Here is an 18,478-nt window from a genome sequence, read left to right as displayed (position 1 = left end):
CCTGACTCCTGTTTGCTTACATAAAGTAGGTTGTTGGACTCCCTGAAAAATAAATACAGAACGAAACACTTTGAGAGAAGGAGACAAAAAGGAGATTCAGTAAGTTCACCGTTATCGTTCCTGAATGTTCTCATCGAGTTTAGTTTTGTATTTATATACAATGTTGACATTTGTTTGTTTTACATGCAAATATTTATAAAATGATTTAAACTGTTAACAGTTACATGTTTTATGCTTTTCTAAACATATACAGCTTCTCCTCTGGGATCAAACACATGACGCGTTTATAACCAGAACTTTTACTAACAGGAAAATTTTAACTTTAACATTTTAATGACCGAACAATCACAGTGTGGATGAACATGTGTTGGCAGTTTCTAGCATAATCACAGCTGACAGTGTTATATGATAGTTTCTGTGTGTTTGGTTTTACAGAAAGAAACGGCTGCTTTGACCAGTATCCGCATTATTTCAACATCTGTGTCCCAAATTATAATCAGAAAATTTAAAACTTCTCTGAAGTCTTAAGACTTTTTGTGTTAAACATTTTGACAAAAATGTGACAAAAATGTTTCTGCCACAAAATTATTGATAGAGAAAATATTGAAATAAATGCAGCAGTGATTTAAAAAGACTTAAATAACCTGATACTTATGTACTTGTGATCATCATGTGAAAGTCAGGTTTGGTGTATTGTGTAATTCTGTGATTACCACATTTCTGGCATCGTGACAGCCCTGCTCTCTCCACCTGCACAGAGAGTGAGACACCTGATGGTATGCTGAGTGTGATCAATGAGAGAACAGAGTCCAAAATTTACACAAACGAAATAAATATATAGTCAGAATCAAAATCACTGATTTCCATTTCACTCTTTGAGGTCACAAAGATGCTCTGAGATCTTCTTCCACAGCCTAACACAACCATTCCTTTCCCCAGGCCATCACTGACCACCACGAAACTGGTCATGTTTGTGCCTCCAGACTCCTTCATGTCTGTCACGTTTCCTCAGTATAGATCTGAGTACCCTCAGAAACATGCCTCAGTAGCTTCAGTAGGTGGAGGTCACTTTGTAGGGCTCTGGCAACGCTCCTCCTCTTCCTCCCTGCAGAAAACCTGTGGAGCTTGAATCTGCTGCAGATACTGTCTCATGCCATCAGCAGAGAAGAGGACAATAACAAAAAGTAAACCAGAGAAAAGTCAGGAGGAGGGATAAGAGCAGAGTGTTACCACTATGGGGCTTTGCCTTGCCCTTGTCTTCTCAGGATACATGTTGTTGCCCTAATTTGCACCAATGCATCTGAAATGGATTCATAGTGGTTTATGTCTCTGAGCTGAAGCTTGCCTCAGTGTCCTGACACATGCTCAGTCACAGAGGGAAGGAAAGCCCGGAAAGTTGATTCTTTGCACGTTGATGTTGCATTTTCAGTCTCTAAGGCTGAAGAAGTCACATAGGTAAGTTAAATGTTTCTCCCACTGAAAACACAACATACAGAATAGAAGTTAGAACAGAATCAACTCTCTGGCTCCTCCCTTAATGTTTTGAGCAGCCTGTGTGCAGAGATGTGGTAAGTTTGATTGCTGATGTCTGTGTACCTCTCTTCTGTATGTGTTTGCTGTCTCAGGTGTTTGTCTTTGACCTTGACATATTGGGACGTGGCCAGCAGGGGACTGAGCAGAAACAGTTTGTAACATGGTGTGTAATATTCACCTGGCAGGGTCCCCTCGCCCCCGAGGGGGGCTGCTGGTCCTGTTTTCACTCAGCTGCATGCTGTTCTCGTCTCTGGCAGAGAGTAAGTGTCCTCATTTACACCTTATCATCATCCAATAAAACACTGAGCTTCATGAGTATTTTGACACAAAGTGCATTTTATGCTGTAATTAGTGCAGTGATCAGTGGCTCACCTGCAGCAGATTTCAAGGAGCTCTGTTCATTTAAAGGAATGATATAGATATTCAATGTTCAACTTATTGCACTAATTTGTTGCACTTTGACTGATTACATGAAGAGAACAAACCTTCATGCCGTGGAGTGTGTAGAACAGACTCACACTGCACAGCAGAAAGCGCTCCATTAGACTTTTACTTTTGTGGTACCTCTGGGTGTCGGGGACAGCCAGGCAGCACCGCCCAGTGGGGACGGGGTTGGGGACCTCACCTATACTGCTGTCATAGGGTCACTGTAATATAATTAAGAGCCAATCCCCTCCTGTTTCCCACCTGACTATGGGAACTGCTCCATCCTTTAAAACATGTATTGTGTTGTCTTTTGTGGTGTCTAAGATGTCAGGTCATACATTTAAAAGGATTTCCTGAACTTCTTTAGACTAAAAAGATGTTGATTTAGGTTTTTTAAAACCTACTTAGAACCCAAACACTGGGCAAAAACATAGAGTGCAGTACAGAAAAATAGTCTGATGCGAGCTGTTCTATTGAATGTACAAGTTCAACAAAAACAGGGAGTTCACCTGAAGCTCGTTCGTTCATAATGTAAATTTGAAACGCCAATTATTCCCCAATTTGTGTCCAAATCATGTTTGACAAACAGTTCCATATTTAGATGTGCTTATACTTTATTTCCATACTTTCTTTGATCAATGTGTCCATATACAGGATGTTGTTTGTTTGGAGGCAAACTCTATGGGCTCAAAATGTGGTCATAAATATTTTGTACTTGTAAATCAGGATTTGTATGTGTAAAAAAGATTTGTGTGTGGACTTAGCCAAAAAAACCCTGCAAGTTACAAGTACAAATTTTGACCCTATTTTTCTTCCTTTCATCTGATTGGTCAATGTCATGTCAATCACAAATGTAACAATCCAATCAGAGAACAGATGGGTTTGGCTGTCGGAGGGGCGCTTTTTTGAACTGCAGGTCCTTGAAGGGTAGCAGCTAGGTCCCCTAACTTCCAGCAGATGTTGAAAGGGTAAAGTTGTGGTACATCAGTGGTTAGAAACACCATTATTACTTTAGGATTAGTTTAACACAAAGTCAGGGCTGACCCAGGACCATGGCTGTGAGTCACAGTGTGCAGCATAAAAGTCCTTTCACATCAGACGCAGGATGTGCTGCTAATGCTAACTGCTAACTAAAAGCAAAGGATCCAGAATTTGTTGCTGGCTGCTGAGCTCTGTGGGTTTTTGCAGCAGCTCTACTTGTGGTCCCCACATGCTTCAAAAGATCCACCATCATCCCTGTGCCCAAGAACAGCAAACCCTCATCCCTGAACGATTACCGGCCAGTTGCACTGACCTCGGTAGTAATGAAGGTGTTTGAGAGGCTGCTGAAGAACATCATCTCCTCCTCCATCCCAGACACCACAGATCCGCTGCAGTTCGCCTACAGATCCAACAGATCCACAGAGGATGCCATCGCCCACGTCCTCCACACCACTCTCAGCCACGTGGACAAGAAACAGGGTAACTATGTGCAAATGCTGTTTGTTGATTACAGTTCAGCGTTTAACACAATAGTGCCCTGCAGACTGTTCACAAAGCTGAGGGATCTGGGACTTAACAGCCGTCTGTGTGCATGGGTGTTGGACTTCCTCACTGGCAGAACTCAGGTGGTGAGGGTGGGCAGGTGTGTCTCTAACAGCATCACCATCAACACAGGAGCACCTCAGGGATGTGTCCTCTCGCCACTGCTCTACTCCCTCTACACTTCAGACTGTGTGGCCACCCACGGCTCCAACACCATTGTGAAGTTTGCTGACGACACAGTGGTGTTGGGCGCCATCTCCAACAACGATGAGGCGGCCTACATGGATGAAGTGAAGAATCTGGCATCGTGGTGCCAGGACAACCACCTCCAGCTGAACGTCAGCAAGACCAAGGAGCTGGTGGTGGACTTCAGAAGGAGTCAGCACAGAGACTACAAGCCCATTATCATCAATGGAGCTCCAGTGGAGAGGGTGCAGTCCTTCAAATATCTTGGTGTCCACATCTCCTCAGACCTGACATGGGCTGCCCATATTCAGGTCCAGACCAAAAAGGCTAGGCAGCGCCTGTATCACCTACGACAACTGAGGAAGTTCAGGGTCTCTCCAAAGATCCTCAGGATTTTCTATACAGGCGCTGTGGAGAGCATCCTCACACAGAACATGACATCGTGGTTCGGGAACAGCTGTGTGAAGGACCAAAAAGCTCTCCAGAGAGTGATCCGTACAGCAGAGCGCTGCTGCAGGATTGCTCTCCCCCCGCTTCAGGACACCTACACCAGGAGATGCTGGACTAGAGCAGATACTGAAGGACCCGTCCCATCCTGACAACAAACTGTTCCAACTTCTGCAATCTGGTAGAAGGTTCCGCATCATCCGGGCAAGGACAGAGAGACTCAAGAGGAGCTTCTATCCCCAAGCCATCCGTGCCCTAAACACACACACCCGCCCTCTCACATCATCTATAATTGACTGAGACAGGACTCTTCCAGACACTAAACCAAGGCACAATGTACATTTCAATTCCTTTAATTTTAAATATGTTTATATTGTCTATCCTGTAAAATAGTCAGATGTCTATTCATATTAATGTACAGAATTCACCTGCTTGCTGCTACTACTGCACATTCACCCAATGTATATACTATATATATATATATATATATAATGTTTTTCCTCTACCCCCCCATTTTTTGCACATGCTGAGGAGCGTGTCAGGCTACATTTCACTGTGTGTTATACTTGTATAACTATGTATGTGACAAATAAAGAACCTTGAACCTTGAACCTGTACTAGATGCACCTGCTCCTTGTCTTTTCTATCTCTGACTTTATGTCCTCTACAAGAGTTTCTGTCTTTTTTTTGCTAGTTCTTCAAATGTTCAATAAAAACATGTATGCTAATTGATAACGAAGAAAGCTTTTTAATGAAGACTGTCATTTCCAAAACACTGTCCCCCCCCCCCGCGGCCCGCAGCGCTGTTGAAAAGGCTCTGGAGGTCCCTGTAAGCACGTGAACCTGTGACACAACAATCACCAAACTCGGACGACCACAGACTGTTTTCCTTCGTGGTGATGAAGGAAAACGCTGGGTTGGCATGTAAAAGGGCATTTATTCCCTTCAAGGACCTGCAGTTCAAAAAAGCGCCCCTCGACAGCCAAACCCATCTGTTCTCTGATTGGATTGTTACATTTGTGATTGACATTGACCAATCAGATGAAAGGAAGAAAAATAGGGTCAAAATTTGTACTTGTAATTTGCAGGGTTTTTTTTTGGCTAAGTCCACACACAAATCTGTTTTACGCACACACAAATTTTTTTTACACATACAAAACCGGTTTACAAGTACAAAATATTTATGACCACATTTTGAGCCCATAAAACTCCAGAACAACTTCACTGCGACCTTTGACCTCACGCTGTGTCATTCTGCTCTTCTACGGTCACATGTCACACATGCTCTGTGTGTGTCAGAGGGACCTGTGTGACCTGCATTTGGATGGTGCTTCAAGTTTTAAAATATCAACATTCATTCATTGTTTTTTCAATAATCATTTAATTTATGGATAAAATCAAACAGCTCAGCATTTTATTTAATAAAGACACATAATGGATGTATGTGCATACACGAGTTGTCTTTGTGCTCGTATAAGTCAGCTCTCAGTTAAATGTAGTGATGTAGAAATATTTGTCTTTGAGATCAAAACTTAAATTAATATGAAATAGAAATAATTTCACCTTGATTGTTTCCTGTTAAATTTCACTGCTGTAGTTTTTTAAATTAAATAAATTTAATTTAATAATACAATAAATGATATTTTAAGGACAATCGGCTGCCCTCTCCTCAAACTGAAAGACCTACACAGTTCCCGCTGCCTCAAAAGAGCCCATAACATCATAAAGGACACCTCACACCCTGGTCACTCCATGTTCGAACTGCTGCCTTCAGGTAAACGGTATAGAACAACACACACAAGGACTAACAGACTCAAACACAGTTTCTACCCAATTGCAATATCATGTCTCAATGCTACTAAAAGTAGATGACTCTCATTGCCCCTGTTGTCATTTGTGCCCCTGATGTTGGAATGCTTCTAGACATGTTTTGTTGGATGCGCTAACAAATTGACTGAGTGATTGATTGTTTGAGTGATATATCAACTAGGTCATATGTTGAGTGTCTGTATGGGGCCTTAGGCGTGGATTGCTTGGGTGTATTTACCGTATGAGAATACTGTATTTTATATGTATTTCTATCTTTTATATCCTTTCTATTATAGTTTTTAAGTATTTATCTTTCGTGATCTTGCACTGACCGGAGACATCTTTCAATTTCATTGTACTTGTGACAATGACAATAAAGAATATTCATTCATTTTGGACAAACATTTACATTATAATACCGAAGTTTGTTGGTCGTTTGTCTCATGAAGTATATTAGCGCACTGTTTACTAGCTAATCTTAAAATGACTGTCTGTCGGCCTCAGATACATCAAATACCAGTGGGAAATCAAAGGAAATGAAAAATAAGATCAAATTAAGATTTTCTCCTTCATTTCTATCAAACAATGCAGTTTTAAATGTTTCTAGTTGATGATGTGTTGCTAGGCACACTGGGCAGCGCATTATGGGCTAGATTGTCCGATTTCACAGCCTCTCACTTCTGGCCTTCGTGGTCTTCGAGGACCCGGTCTATACACCGGCAGACCCTGAACTGGCACCAAGACATACAAAGGACCGCACTGAGACTCGTTGAGGAGAAGAAGACGGTTCATTAGTGTTATGAGGAGAAAAGGTTCAAAGTAATGTGTATATTAATCACATGATTCATATAATGCACATATACATGCTTGCTATTAGCCATTTACTGTTAGTTTGTCATGTCCAGGTCTGGTCCGTCAGGTTATTGTGTCCCCAGAAACACTTCAGTTTTTGTTCCTGTGTTTGTTTTGTTTTGTTTTCTTTTTCAGTCTGGCTTTTAACTTGCAGGAAAGCCAAGGTAAGCCTCTGGCTGAAGCTCAGTGTAAGCATTTAAGGTAAAAGCTTTCAAAATGAACTTAGTTAGAGAGTTCTGCAGCAGAGCACTCACTCAAACATTCTACACTGTCCTGGTTTCAGCATTGCTGCAGGACAACAGGAGCATCACAGACAATGAATCACAGACTGTGTTGTCATGTGCACAGTCATGATGTCCTGTAAAACTCTAAAGAGCTGGAGGTGTCTCTGAGATAGTACAGCATTATAACATAGTAGTGGCCTTTTCCTAATTTTGGGAGATGCTCAGTCAGTTACCTGATCACACAAAATTGTGTTTCATCTTTATACAAAACATTTTTAATGTTAAAAAGTTTAATGTTAAACTTTGTTTTGGTTTAAACACTGTGTCAAAACAAAGACAAGAATGTGACACTAACACACAGACTGGACGTGTGTCTCATGACTGAGCTGCAGGTGAAGCAGCAGCGCTTCTCTGGGTTTTCTCAGGTGTCCTGTGTGTGGAGAATAGTGACACCCACAGACAAGGTCTCCCATCACTCTGAATCTCCATGTCAGTAACTTATTTGTCCTGTCACGTGTGTGAATGGGTGGATGACTGGATATGTAAAGCGCTTTGGGGTCCTTAGGGACTAGTAAAGCGCTATATAAATACAGGCCATTTACCATTTACCATTTACGTCATCTTCATCAGGCCCTCCAAGTTTCATCACATTTCCTGTGAATCAGACGGGCATCTCGGGTGGAGTTGCTTCATTTGTGTGCCAGGCCAGAGGAGAGCCAAAACCCAGAATCACCTGGTTCAAGATAGGCAAGAAGGTCAGCAGCCAGCGATTTGAGGTGGGTGCTGATGCATGACTTTTACATTGCTAAGCATAAAAACGAATTCACAGAGCCCCCACAGTGAATCACGCTGTTTGTTTATTTATTATAAACATTTATTTAATTACTTTGACATAAGAAAGACAAAGCTCTGTGTAGTCTGCAAGGACGACTGGATTTTATTGAAATCTTGTAATGAAGCGAACGTTGTCTAAAAGAAAAAGAAGCCTTGAAAAATAACTCTCCTCCTGTTTACTGTGGCTCTTCTAGGTGATTGAATTTGATGGAGGTTTGGGGTCGGTGCTGCGGATCCAGCCGCTGCACGTATACAGAGATGCAGCCATTTACAAGTGCATCGCCAGTAATAGTGCAGGCGAGGTCAACGTCAGTGCCAGCCTTGAAGTGCTGGAAGGTAAAAATGGATCCTGTTTTTTTTTTTTTTAAGGTTTTAGGATTTTTTTTAAGATTTTATACTTTTTTTCCCCCCAAAAGCAAATATTCATTCCTGCAACAGCTCCCTAATCTGTGGACACCTGGTATTAGAAGTGTCACAAAGGAGCTGATATATCCTAATGTAACAATATAAATGAAAACCTAATGATTATGGTTTCCACTGACATCAATGAAATACAGTGATTGTCAGATTCAATGAAGACCAAATGTTTTAAATAAAATTTCATTTTATTTACTTACATTTATGTTTACAGGTCACATTGAGACTCAGTGCATCATTTACAAGAGAGACCTATTTCAGACAAACATATTACAACTAGAAAGTGCATTTTCTGAAGAAACTGCAGTGTGAATGCTTGAATCTGAATGTATGCACTGAAATGAATTAATTGCTGAATTTTGAGTTAAAAATATTGAATGAGATTAAAAAAAAAACAAAAAAAAAAACGAATTTAACCTGAAAACAAAGGTGCTGAACTGCTAAAAGCTGAAGGTTACACAGAAGAAGGAGTTGGAAAAAAACTGAAAATGTTTTAAATGTAAATTAGAAAACCCTAAGAAATGAGAAAAGAACATTTAGAGTCAGAAAACATCTGAATGAATATTAAAAGGTCATATTCTTTGAATCACTGAATGACTCAAATGTGATCCCTCCACTTTGATCCACACAGTTTAAAAAGTTTAAATGCCTGAGCTTTGAAAGATACGGTGTTGGAAAGAGAACAATAATGGCGACAATTTGAGGGTAAAATGATGGCTGTAACACTGTGGACACAGCAGCAGTTGAAAGAGAAGTGTTTAAGATGAATCTTGGTACAGTGGCAGGTAGAGCTCGTTAAGCAGGCAGGTGTGAGCCTGGTTGCTATAGTGACCGCACCCAATGGCTCCATACACACGGACACAGACATGCACCTCACTTTTGCTGCTTAAAATGAACAGAAAAGTCAGGCCGAAACAAATCGTTCCCAAATGAAAAGTAAAAGTCGTATTGACAAAATTCTTTCACTGTGAGCGACAGCAATGTCTAGTCTACCAAATTCTCAGTTTTCATGTCTGTGGAGTTTATTATATGGACGTGGTGACAGTGGAAAGACACCATGCTCTTCTGATTTTCAAACGAACCTTCTGAGCCATTTTAACATTAGAGTCTATGGAAGAGTTGGAGGGAGGAGGCTGTGCATTGGTGACATTTATGAAAGAACCATAACACCTAGTACAATAGTAAACACATTGGATGAAAGAGGACAGCCATGGCTACGTTTTGAGGGTAAAATCATACCTGTAGAGCAAACGCTGCGGACACAGCAGCAGTTTTAAAAAAGATTTTAAGATTAATTTTTTTGCTCCTCTCACTCTAGCAGTTGAGCTGTCTCACTCTAGCCCCAACATTCCGTCCCATACACACCCATTATAAATTTTGAAACGGGTGAAAAAACATCATGAAACTTAAACTGGAACTGAAGAAAAAGTATAATAGATATTGAAAAGATAAATACAAGTTGAATAGTTGAATGTCTTGTCTTCGTTTTAAAGTTTGAATGGTGGCTCTATGTCAATGTATGTGGAAGTAGTAAGAGTTTAAAAATGAGTAAGTTGAATGAGAATTTGAAGGGTCTCCCCATTGAAATACATGGGAAATTTTTGTTGAATAAAGTTGAATAAAATTAAAAATATAAATGTTAAAAATGAGAAAAGTAGAAGCAGTCATGTCCAAAAGAAGAGGAATCTAACGGTGTTTGAATGGTTTTTCTAAGTTGAACGGTTTTGAAGGAGTTAGATGCCAAAAAACGTACGGAATATATAATAACTAGAAAGTGCATTTTCTGAAGAAACTGCAGTGTGAATGCTTGAATCTGAATGTATGCACTGAAATGAATTAATTGCTGAATTTTGAGTTAAAAATATTGAATGAGATTAAAAAAAAACAAAAAAAAAAACGAATTTAACCTGAAAACAAAGGTGCTGAACTGCTAAAAGCTGAAGGTTACACAGAAGAAGGAGTTGGAAAAAAGCTGAAAATGTTTTAAATGTAAATTAGAAAACCCTAAGAAATGAGAAAAGAACATTTAGAGTCAGAAAACATCTGAATGAATAGTAAAAGGTCATATTCTTTGAATCACTGAATGACTCAAATGTGATCCCTCTGCTTGGATCCACACAGTTTAAAAAATTTAAAAGTCTGAGCTTTGAAAGACACGGTGTTGGAAAGAGAACAATAATGGCGACAATTTGAGGGTAAAATGATGGCTGTAACACTGTGGACACAGCAGCAGTTGAAAGAGAAGTGCTTAAGATGAATCTTGGCACAGTGGCAGGCAGAGCTCGTTAAGCAGGCAGGTGTGAGCCTGGTTGCTATAGTGACTGCACCCAATGGCTCCATACACACGTACACAGACATGCGCCTCACTTTTGCTGCTTAAAATGAACAGAAAAGTCAGGCCGAAACAAATCGCTCCCAAATGAAAAGTAAAAGTCGTATTGACAAAATTCTTTCACCGTGAGCGACAGCAATGTCTAGTCTACCTAATTCTCAGTTTTCATGCCTGTGGAGTTTATTATATGGACGTGGTGACAGTGTAAAAACACCATGCTCTTCTGATTTTCAAACGAACCTTCTGAGCCATTTTAACATTAGAGTCTATGGAAGAGTTGGAGGGAGGAGGCTGTGCATTGGTGACATTTATGAAAGAACCATAACACCTAGTACAACAGTAAACACATTGGATGAAAGAGGACAGCCATGGCTACGTTTTGAGGGTAAAATCATACCTGTAGAGCAAACGCTGTGGACACAGCAGCAGTTTTAAAAAAGATTTTAAGATTAATTTTTTTGCTCCTCTCACTCTAGCAGTTGAGCTGCCTCACTCTAGCCCCAACATTCCGTCCCATACACACCCATTATAAACTCTGAAACGGGTGAAAAAACATCATGAAACTTAAACTGGAACTGAAGAAAAAGTATAATAGATATTGAAAAGATAAATACAAGTTGAATAGTTGAATGTCTTGTCTTCGTTTTAAAGTTTGAATGGTGGCTCTATGTCAATGTATGTGGAAGTAGTAAGAGTTTAAAAATGAATAAGTTGAATGAGGATTTGAAGGGTCTCCCCATTGAAATACATTATAAATTTTTGTTGAATAAAGTTGAATAAAATTAAAAATATAAATGTTAAAAATATGAAAAATAGAAGCAGTGTTGTCCAAAAGAATAGGAATCTAACGGTGTTTGAATGGTTTTTCTAAGTTGAACGGTTTTGAAGGAGTGAGATGCCAAAAAACGTACGGAATATATAATAATAATAATAATAAAGATTTGAAGAACAATACTGTGAATGCTTTTCAAGCATTCACACTAATTACAGATTTACAGATGCAGATTTCCATGGTGGTTTTCTCACATTTAATAAGGAGAATAGCAGGAGAATTTCTTTCAGAAGACATTTTTAAAAATGTCTTCTATAAAATATAAGAAATACTACAACCCCCCCAAACAAACAAACAAACAAACACCAGAAAAAAACAGGAGAGTGCCAGAGTTTAAAGAGGGACTAAAAGAGTAGAATATCAGTTCAGGGTCAGTGTTTTAGGGAAAAAAACGTGAATCATAAATTTTGGTTTAAGTTCTGTATTCTGTTGTTCTGTTACGTTGGTTACCATAAGATGGCTTATTGGTTAGTTACTGTACTGTAAGCCTAAGGCAGCTTTGTATGCATCAGAGGCAGACTGAAATGATCCTTCTTCTGTCTAAACTTCAGACTCCTTGTGTTGTTAATAACTCACCATTATCATCAGTTACAAACACAATTCTACTTTCCAACCTCATCACAAAGAGCAGCAGATCTAAAGTATCACTCTTTGGTATCTTCTGCTCTTGCACTAATTTTGTGGCATCTGAAATATATTTGCTGCCTTTGTCTTTACCAGCTCAACATATTTGCTGCAGTCAGCTCCTCTCACTACAGTTTATCGACTTGTGATCACAACAGTGATTATCAGTCTGTCTGTGGTGCTCTCAGGGTCTGTGGTTGTACTAAACCTGCCTTTTGCAATTTTTCAGAGAACAACATCCCCCATGGCTTTCCCTTCATTGATTTGGGCCCCGAGCTTAAAGTTGTTGAAAAAAGCAGAACTGCCACAATGCTGTGCTCTGCCAGTGGAAATCCAGACCCAGAGATCTCGTGGTTCAAGGACATGCTTCCTGTGAATATCAGCAGCAGCGACGGGCGCCTCAAACAGCTTCGCTCAGGTAGACTTTAAAATGATCTGATTTAATATCTCTAAGGTTTTAATTTGCGTGGCATACTGAGAATGTTGCAAAGCAGCTTTCACATCTTTGTTCCCGTACCATTTCTTTTATTCACTTTCACCATTAAAGGCATGAATGTTTTATTTAAGTTCACTTTGATTATTTGCATGAATTCTTTTTGTGAATTTTATTGGTCAAATCAGGACAGCTGCCACGTTAAAAGTAACGCGGATGTTGGAATAACGTCTTTGACAGCGATGACTGCGTCTGCAACCTTACAGATATACAGATAAAGACATTTTCACCTGATGGAAAAGATTCAAGCTGGAAGTTGATCAGGCTTTTGTGCCACCAATGCAGTTCAAGTTTCCACAGTTATAAGCAGCATTTTCAGACATTGTTTGATTCATTCATGAGTTCATCTGATGTCATTATGTCATCCAGAGATTGAGATTCATTCACCTTCATAGAAACTTTATACAATCTAGAAAACACACAGCATAAACAGCGTACTGTCAGTGTACAGGATGAAATCAGCCAACTCATGAAACATCTGCTGACATCTGGTTGAATTCAGCTGTGTACGTCCACAGCAGCAGGTCAGCTGCACACTAAGAAAATCTACTGGACCTCTCAATCGAATGACTGAGTTATGATTCTTTTCCCCACGCTGAGCCACTACAGCTGATTCTAGGTTTCCCCCACCTGCTGATTCCACTTTAACCTCTTCCCGAATCATTTTCCTGTTTATAGTCACAGCCCCCTGTACAATGGAGGCAACAGAAGATAGAGATATACATTTTTCTTCTTTTTCTCCAGATTCAAGCCGAGTATAATTAGAATTAAAAGAAGTTAGACAAAAATTTGTGTTCCCATATTCTAATATTATTTTATTATTATGTTAATATAGCACAAGGTTCAGTTAGCTTTGCACAAAAATAGAAACGTCCTCCAACAGAGCCACCATCCAGAGTGTACTAACCTATTGCATATGCATGTGGTACACTAGCTGCACAGTGGCTCAGAGGAAAGCAGTCCAAGGGATCATTAACAGCGCGCAAAGGATCACTGGCTGCCCTCTCGCCACGCTGGAAGATCTACACAACACCCGCTGTCTTACAAAAGCTCAGATCAATATAATAGATACCTCACACCCTACTTTTCCCTTGGAAACGGGACAGAGCAATCAGTGCAAGGACAAATAGACTCAAACACAGCTTTTTCCAACCACAATAACACGTCTGAATGCTGTTACCAAAAAATGTCCATCACGCCATTCTTGAAATGATCTATGCACTGACTGAGGCATGTGTGTGGAGGTGTATGTGAATGTTTGCTCATACTATTCTTATTAGGGATTTATTTATTGTTTTTATTTATATTTTCATATTTCTATGGATCATGCACTGATTGGGGACCACTTTTAATTTCATTGTACCTGCAACAATGACGATAAAGACATTCTGATTCAAAGAGATAGTTTTTACTTTATTACTTTGAGTACATCTCAGAGCCTGCACCTTTACTAGAGTAAAGAAGTTGAACCAGTACTTTACTGGAGTAGTTTTTAACAGTAGTATTTGTACTTCTACTTAAGTACAGAATGTCTGTAACTCTGAGTCACTCCACACAACATTTTCCACATGTATAAAAGAATTGTTGCTTTGTTGACTCTCTAACACACACACACACACACTGTTACTAAAGTGTGTGTCTGAAAAGGAGAAGGGAAACACAGCTGGGACTAATTACACAGACGAGATGGGGAACAGAGGCCGAACATAAAGCAGGACTGTCAAAATAAAACAGGAAGTACACGACAGACACAGAGGCCCACACTAGACACCGCACAGAGGGAACACTGAGTACAGGGACAGGAGCAACATGAGAGACGACTGACTGGGGAACAAGAACAAAGGTGAGGACAGAACTAAACCCACACTAAACATGGAGGCGCCAGAATGAACCCTAAGAACTAGACTTAACAGATCAAAGAAGGACTAGAGCACTAAAACAGAAACCAAAACATTAGTAATGAAAAAGCATGAAGTCACAGATTAATAAAAATAATAACTCAGGACCGTGACAAGTTCAGATTGGTGCTGAGTTAGAAGAGAAAACTGACCAGAGGCTCTTTCAGTCATGAAGCCTCCATCTTCACGTTGTCACATTCATGGAAAGTTCACGCTATGCAGTATGAGGTTAGTCTGTAGGTGTGAGCAGACTCACTGTAAACTGAAATAGATGGATCTGCATACAGTCTGTTTCCTCAGCACGAGTGTCTGCAGCCAAAGATATTTCAGAAGCACACATCCTCTCTTCTTGCTGGACTGGGAGGGTGCACAAACTGGATTCAAACATTACAGAAACACTACATACATTAATGTTTAATGAAAATTAAAACAGCGCTTCCAAAACAATCACTGGCTTTCAGAAATTCATGTTGGGGAAAATGAGAGCACAGGAAAGGTTTTTTTTTCTTTCTTAAATGCAGCTTCATTGCAATGAACCATCTCTTAACAAAGAAAGGTAAAGAAGACATGTTTTATATTTCCTGATCTGCTGGATGTTTGTATTGCTTTAAGTATTTTATTGCCAAAACTGTAATCCTGTCTGATCATGAACTGGGTTATACTGGGTTACAGTTGGCTACTGACTCTCTAGCAAGTCACTATCAAACAGCTCAATTCACTAATTCTCTACACAGGAGCGCTGCAAATTGAGAACAGTGAGGAGTCGGATCAGGGGAAATATGAATGTGTCGCCACAAACAGCCTTGGTGTGCGTTACTCTGGTCCCGCCAATCTCTACGTACGAGGTAAAATGTTTCTCTCATTTGTGGAGTTAATCAATAAGGTCATTGTGATATCTCATGAAATCACACAACTCTTTAAACCCTCGCCCCTCATGGTTTGATTTAAGCCCTACTATGGGAATGTGCAGACAGTGTTTTAACGGCATCTTCTCGTATAACTCTAGCTGCCCCTGACACAGGGAGACAAATCACTCATTATACTTATAAAATGCTTATTAGTGTTTTGGTAAGAAAGAGATGGGCTCGGCTAACATTTCATGATTTCGTTAAAAGCATACAGTCGTGTATCATAGAGGCAGTTTTATGGATGAGTGATCAAACGCTGTTCTCACGCCCACCAATAACACACTCTGCTGTGAGACCTGCTTTAAATGTGCTTGTTATGTTATTCCATTATTCTCTTTGTGCTTGTCTGCACATCTGGACAGAAGCAATCAGCCCTGCATTCTGTCAGCTGTTCTGAGTTAGCTTTTACCCTGTATGGGCGTAACTATTCATAACGTCACAAAAAGCATTATAATGACCTCACATATTCCTTTTTCTTTTTATTTCGTTAGTACGAAGAGTCCCGCCCAGATTCTCCGTTTTACCCTCCAACCAGGAAGTGATGGCAGGCAGCAGTGTCAGTCTAACATGTGTAGCAGTGGGCTCACCAATGCCATATATCAAGTGGACCATGGGCTTGGTGGACCTGTCCAAAGAAGACGAGATGCCATTAGGGCGCAGTGTGCTGGAGCTCACCAACATTCAAGAATCAGCTAACTACACATGTGTGGCCATGTCTAGTCTGGGCATGATTGAAGCTACTGTTCAGGTTACTGTGAAAGGTGAGAGCTGATTTCAGATCAGTGGTTCTGTTGATCTGAGATTTCACAAAAGTGTGAATTCTGATGTTGATTTGCCTACAAATGTAGTCGTTGATGAAACAGCCCAAATTCGTTAAAGATACTGAAGTCGTTCTGGTTTTTAGTAAAATGTTTGAAGGGACTGATACAAAAGCTTGTAGGTATTTCTTCCTGTATGTTGTTCTTTTTGGTGTCCAAGTGTCTGTATGAGTGTGACTCCAACCAACTCTGTTTGTGACGTTGGCACTGTATCGTCTATCTGTAGCAGAGTAGTGTAATCAGTGTAATCTGTCGTGGTCCCTGTGTCTGCCTGGCTGGCCCCACAAGGCCACATGTGTTTATTGTTTTGCTCTCTCTTTTCCTCGTCATTCTGACTGGGCGGAGCTCACTGTGGGCTTCACGCACCTGTCTCCCATTACGCTGCTGTTGTGTTTGCCATTTAAGGCCAGGACGCAGATCCTCTCATCACTGGATGATTGTGCGAGACACTTTTCCCTGGACCTGTGACCTACCTGCTGCTTGGGACATGAATGATTGGCTGTGTAGAATCGTGGAGTGTGAGTGTGAGAGAACCTTCCCTTTTCCTGAACTTTCCTTTTCCTGGACCTGTGGAACCCCGGATTCCCCTCCACATGTATATATATTGTAAATAAAACCTGTACTGTCTGCACCTGTGTCCTCCCCAATATCCAAAATGATCAGAGTGTTAAAATAGAGCTTTTCCACATTTGCTAATGGCAAAGGATCTTAATTCTTAATCAAAGATAAATTAAAGTATAATTTTGCTTAATATGTTAATAGTGAAAATGGCTGTTCTAATGTCTGAATGTTATGTGTGTGTGCACATGATCCAGCTTCAACCTCGGCAGTTCTGTGTCTGCAGGAATGTGGAAGATAAGAAACGTGTCACCAACCCATGATTATACATGTTTTTGACTAAGAGGTATCAAGTGTATTAATGATTAAACACAGAATCACAATTTATGTGGTTTTACTGATGGTTAATTGTGCTTAATTGCTTGATACTGATAAAAATATAACCTGGTATAAGTTTAACCGATATTAAAAAAACTAATAATAAGAAGAAAATATAATTTCTAATGATTATTCTAAAAACAGGCCTGAAGCTGAGAGCTTGGCATTTGTGGAAAGATGGGAGAGAATGAAAGACGTGGAGAAGCCAAACGATGTCTGACTTTACAAATATATGATTTAATAAAAATAAATTGTATTGAGTATATTGTGACCATGAAACTGAGTTAAAAAGTATTTCTATACAACCCAAATCAAAGGGATTATGCTGAAATGAAAGTTCTTGTGAAAACGTTCTGATGGAGCCTAATTGAAGACCAAATGGTATAAACTGAATGAAACAGGGAGTGAAGCATATCCATATTAGAGATGGCGTGATAACACTTTTTTATGTCCGGTACGATGTCATAAATTTGGATATCTGCCAGCATCCATGTGAATCTGATACAGTCTATTTTATATTCAATAAAACTGATTTTAATGTCTTGCTGCATTTTGTACAAGTTCATACTAAAATGTTAAAGACAAAACACTTAAGCTATTCTTTTATACTTGTATATGTAACACGCGGCGACACTAAAGCGGTCGCGCCAGAATGTCACGCTAAAAAGAAAGATTCTTTAAAATACAAGGGGGAGCAAGCGAGTCAGATACCACGGCCACAGAGAGGAAGCAGGTCTGATCAGAAACAGTTTATTACTAGGCCAGAGAGCACAAATAAAAACACCCTTAAAATGTACGTAATAAAATGTTGTCAATCTACTAAAACTAAATAAAACAATTCTAAAACCCGTAAAACTACCATTTTCTACATTCACTAAACCCCCCCTGCTATAATTATGCCACATGTTCATTATGGGTCCATCAGCAGGCCAGGAATTCCTTCTTTAGAGCAGAGTCCACACCAGCCTCGTCTTCGGCAGACAAGAAAGAGCCTCCCATCTTCTTGTCCTTCTGCTGGCCCATCACTTCCCAGCCCAGCTTGTGTTCTGCACCCGAATCCATCATGCGACCACCGCCACAGCTCCCCTTGCGTCGGTTTCCTGTAAAATAACAAATAGGGGCCAGAACAATGGTCCCAGAAGCGGCCCTGGCTCATGGCCATGGCGACCCTCTCCCAATCCAGCTGCACCCAGTAAACAACAGTAGAGACCATCCATCTTCATCCGCTTTATCCGAGGCCGGGTCGCGGGGGCAGCAGCCTAAGCAAAGAGGCCCAGACCTCCCTCTCCCCAGCCACCTCCTCCAGCTTATCCGGGGGAATACCAAGGCGTTCCCAGGCCAGCCGAGAGATATAATCTCTCCAGCGTGTCCTGGGTCTGCCCCGG

General features: G+C 40.4%; 1 protein-coding gene across 5 annotated transcripts; it reads left to right on the top strand.

Moving 5' to 3' along the window:
• On the top strand, positions 1-17,635 carry LOC147307626 (receptor-type tyrosine-protein phosphatase F-like). Of its 5 annotated transcripts, XM_086271880.1 has the most exons (8): positions 49-99; positions 940-1,455; positions 1,626-1,793; positions 7,632-7,777; positions 8,030-8,171; positions 12,270-12,458; positions 15,166-15,276; positions 15,831-17,635. In XM_086271880.1, exons 3-8 carry the CDS (start codon positions 1,694-1,696, stop codon positions 16,109-16,111), a joined length of 969 nt encoding a protein of 322 aa, XP_086128006.1. In that variant the 5' UTR covers positions 49-99; positions 940-1,455; positions 1,626-1,693; the 3' UTR covers positions 16,112-17,635. The 5 variants fall into 5 exon arrangements, with proteins under 5 accessions (XP_086128008.1, XP_086128006.1, XP_086128007.1 ...); XM_086271882.1 differs by lacking the exon at positions 940-1,455 and having other exon boundaries at positions 1-99; XM_086271881.1 differs by lacking the exon at positions 49-99 and having other exon boundaries at positions 142-1,455.
• The last annotated feature ends 843 nt before the right edge of the window (positions 17,636-18,478 follow it).

Source organism: Aulonocara sp. 'chitande type north' Nkhata Bay, linkage group LG18 (assembly GCF_057382095.1).
Source record: "Aulonocara sp. 'chitande type north' Nkhata Bay isolate Kocher_YH1m ecotype deep benthic linkage group LG18, A_spYH_male_GT1.1, whole genome shotgun sequence".
Lineage (NCBI taxonomy): Eukaryota > Metazoa > Chordata > Actinopteri > Cichliformes > Cichlidae > Aulonocara > Aulonocara sp. 'chitande type north' Nkhata Bay.
This window is presented reverse-complemented; position numbering and strand designations above follow the sequence as displayed.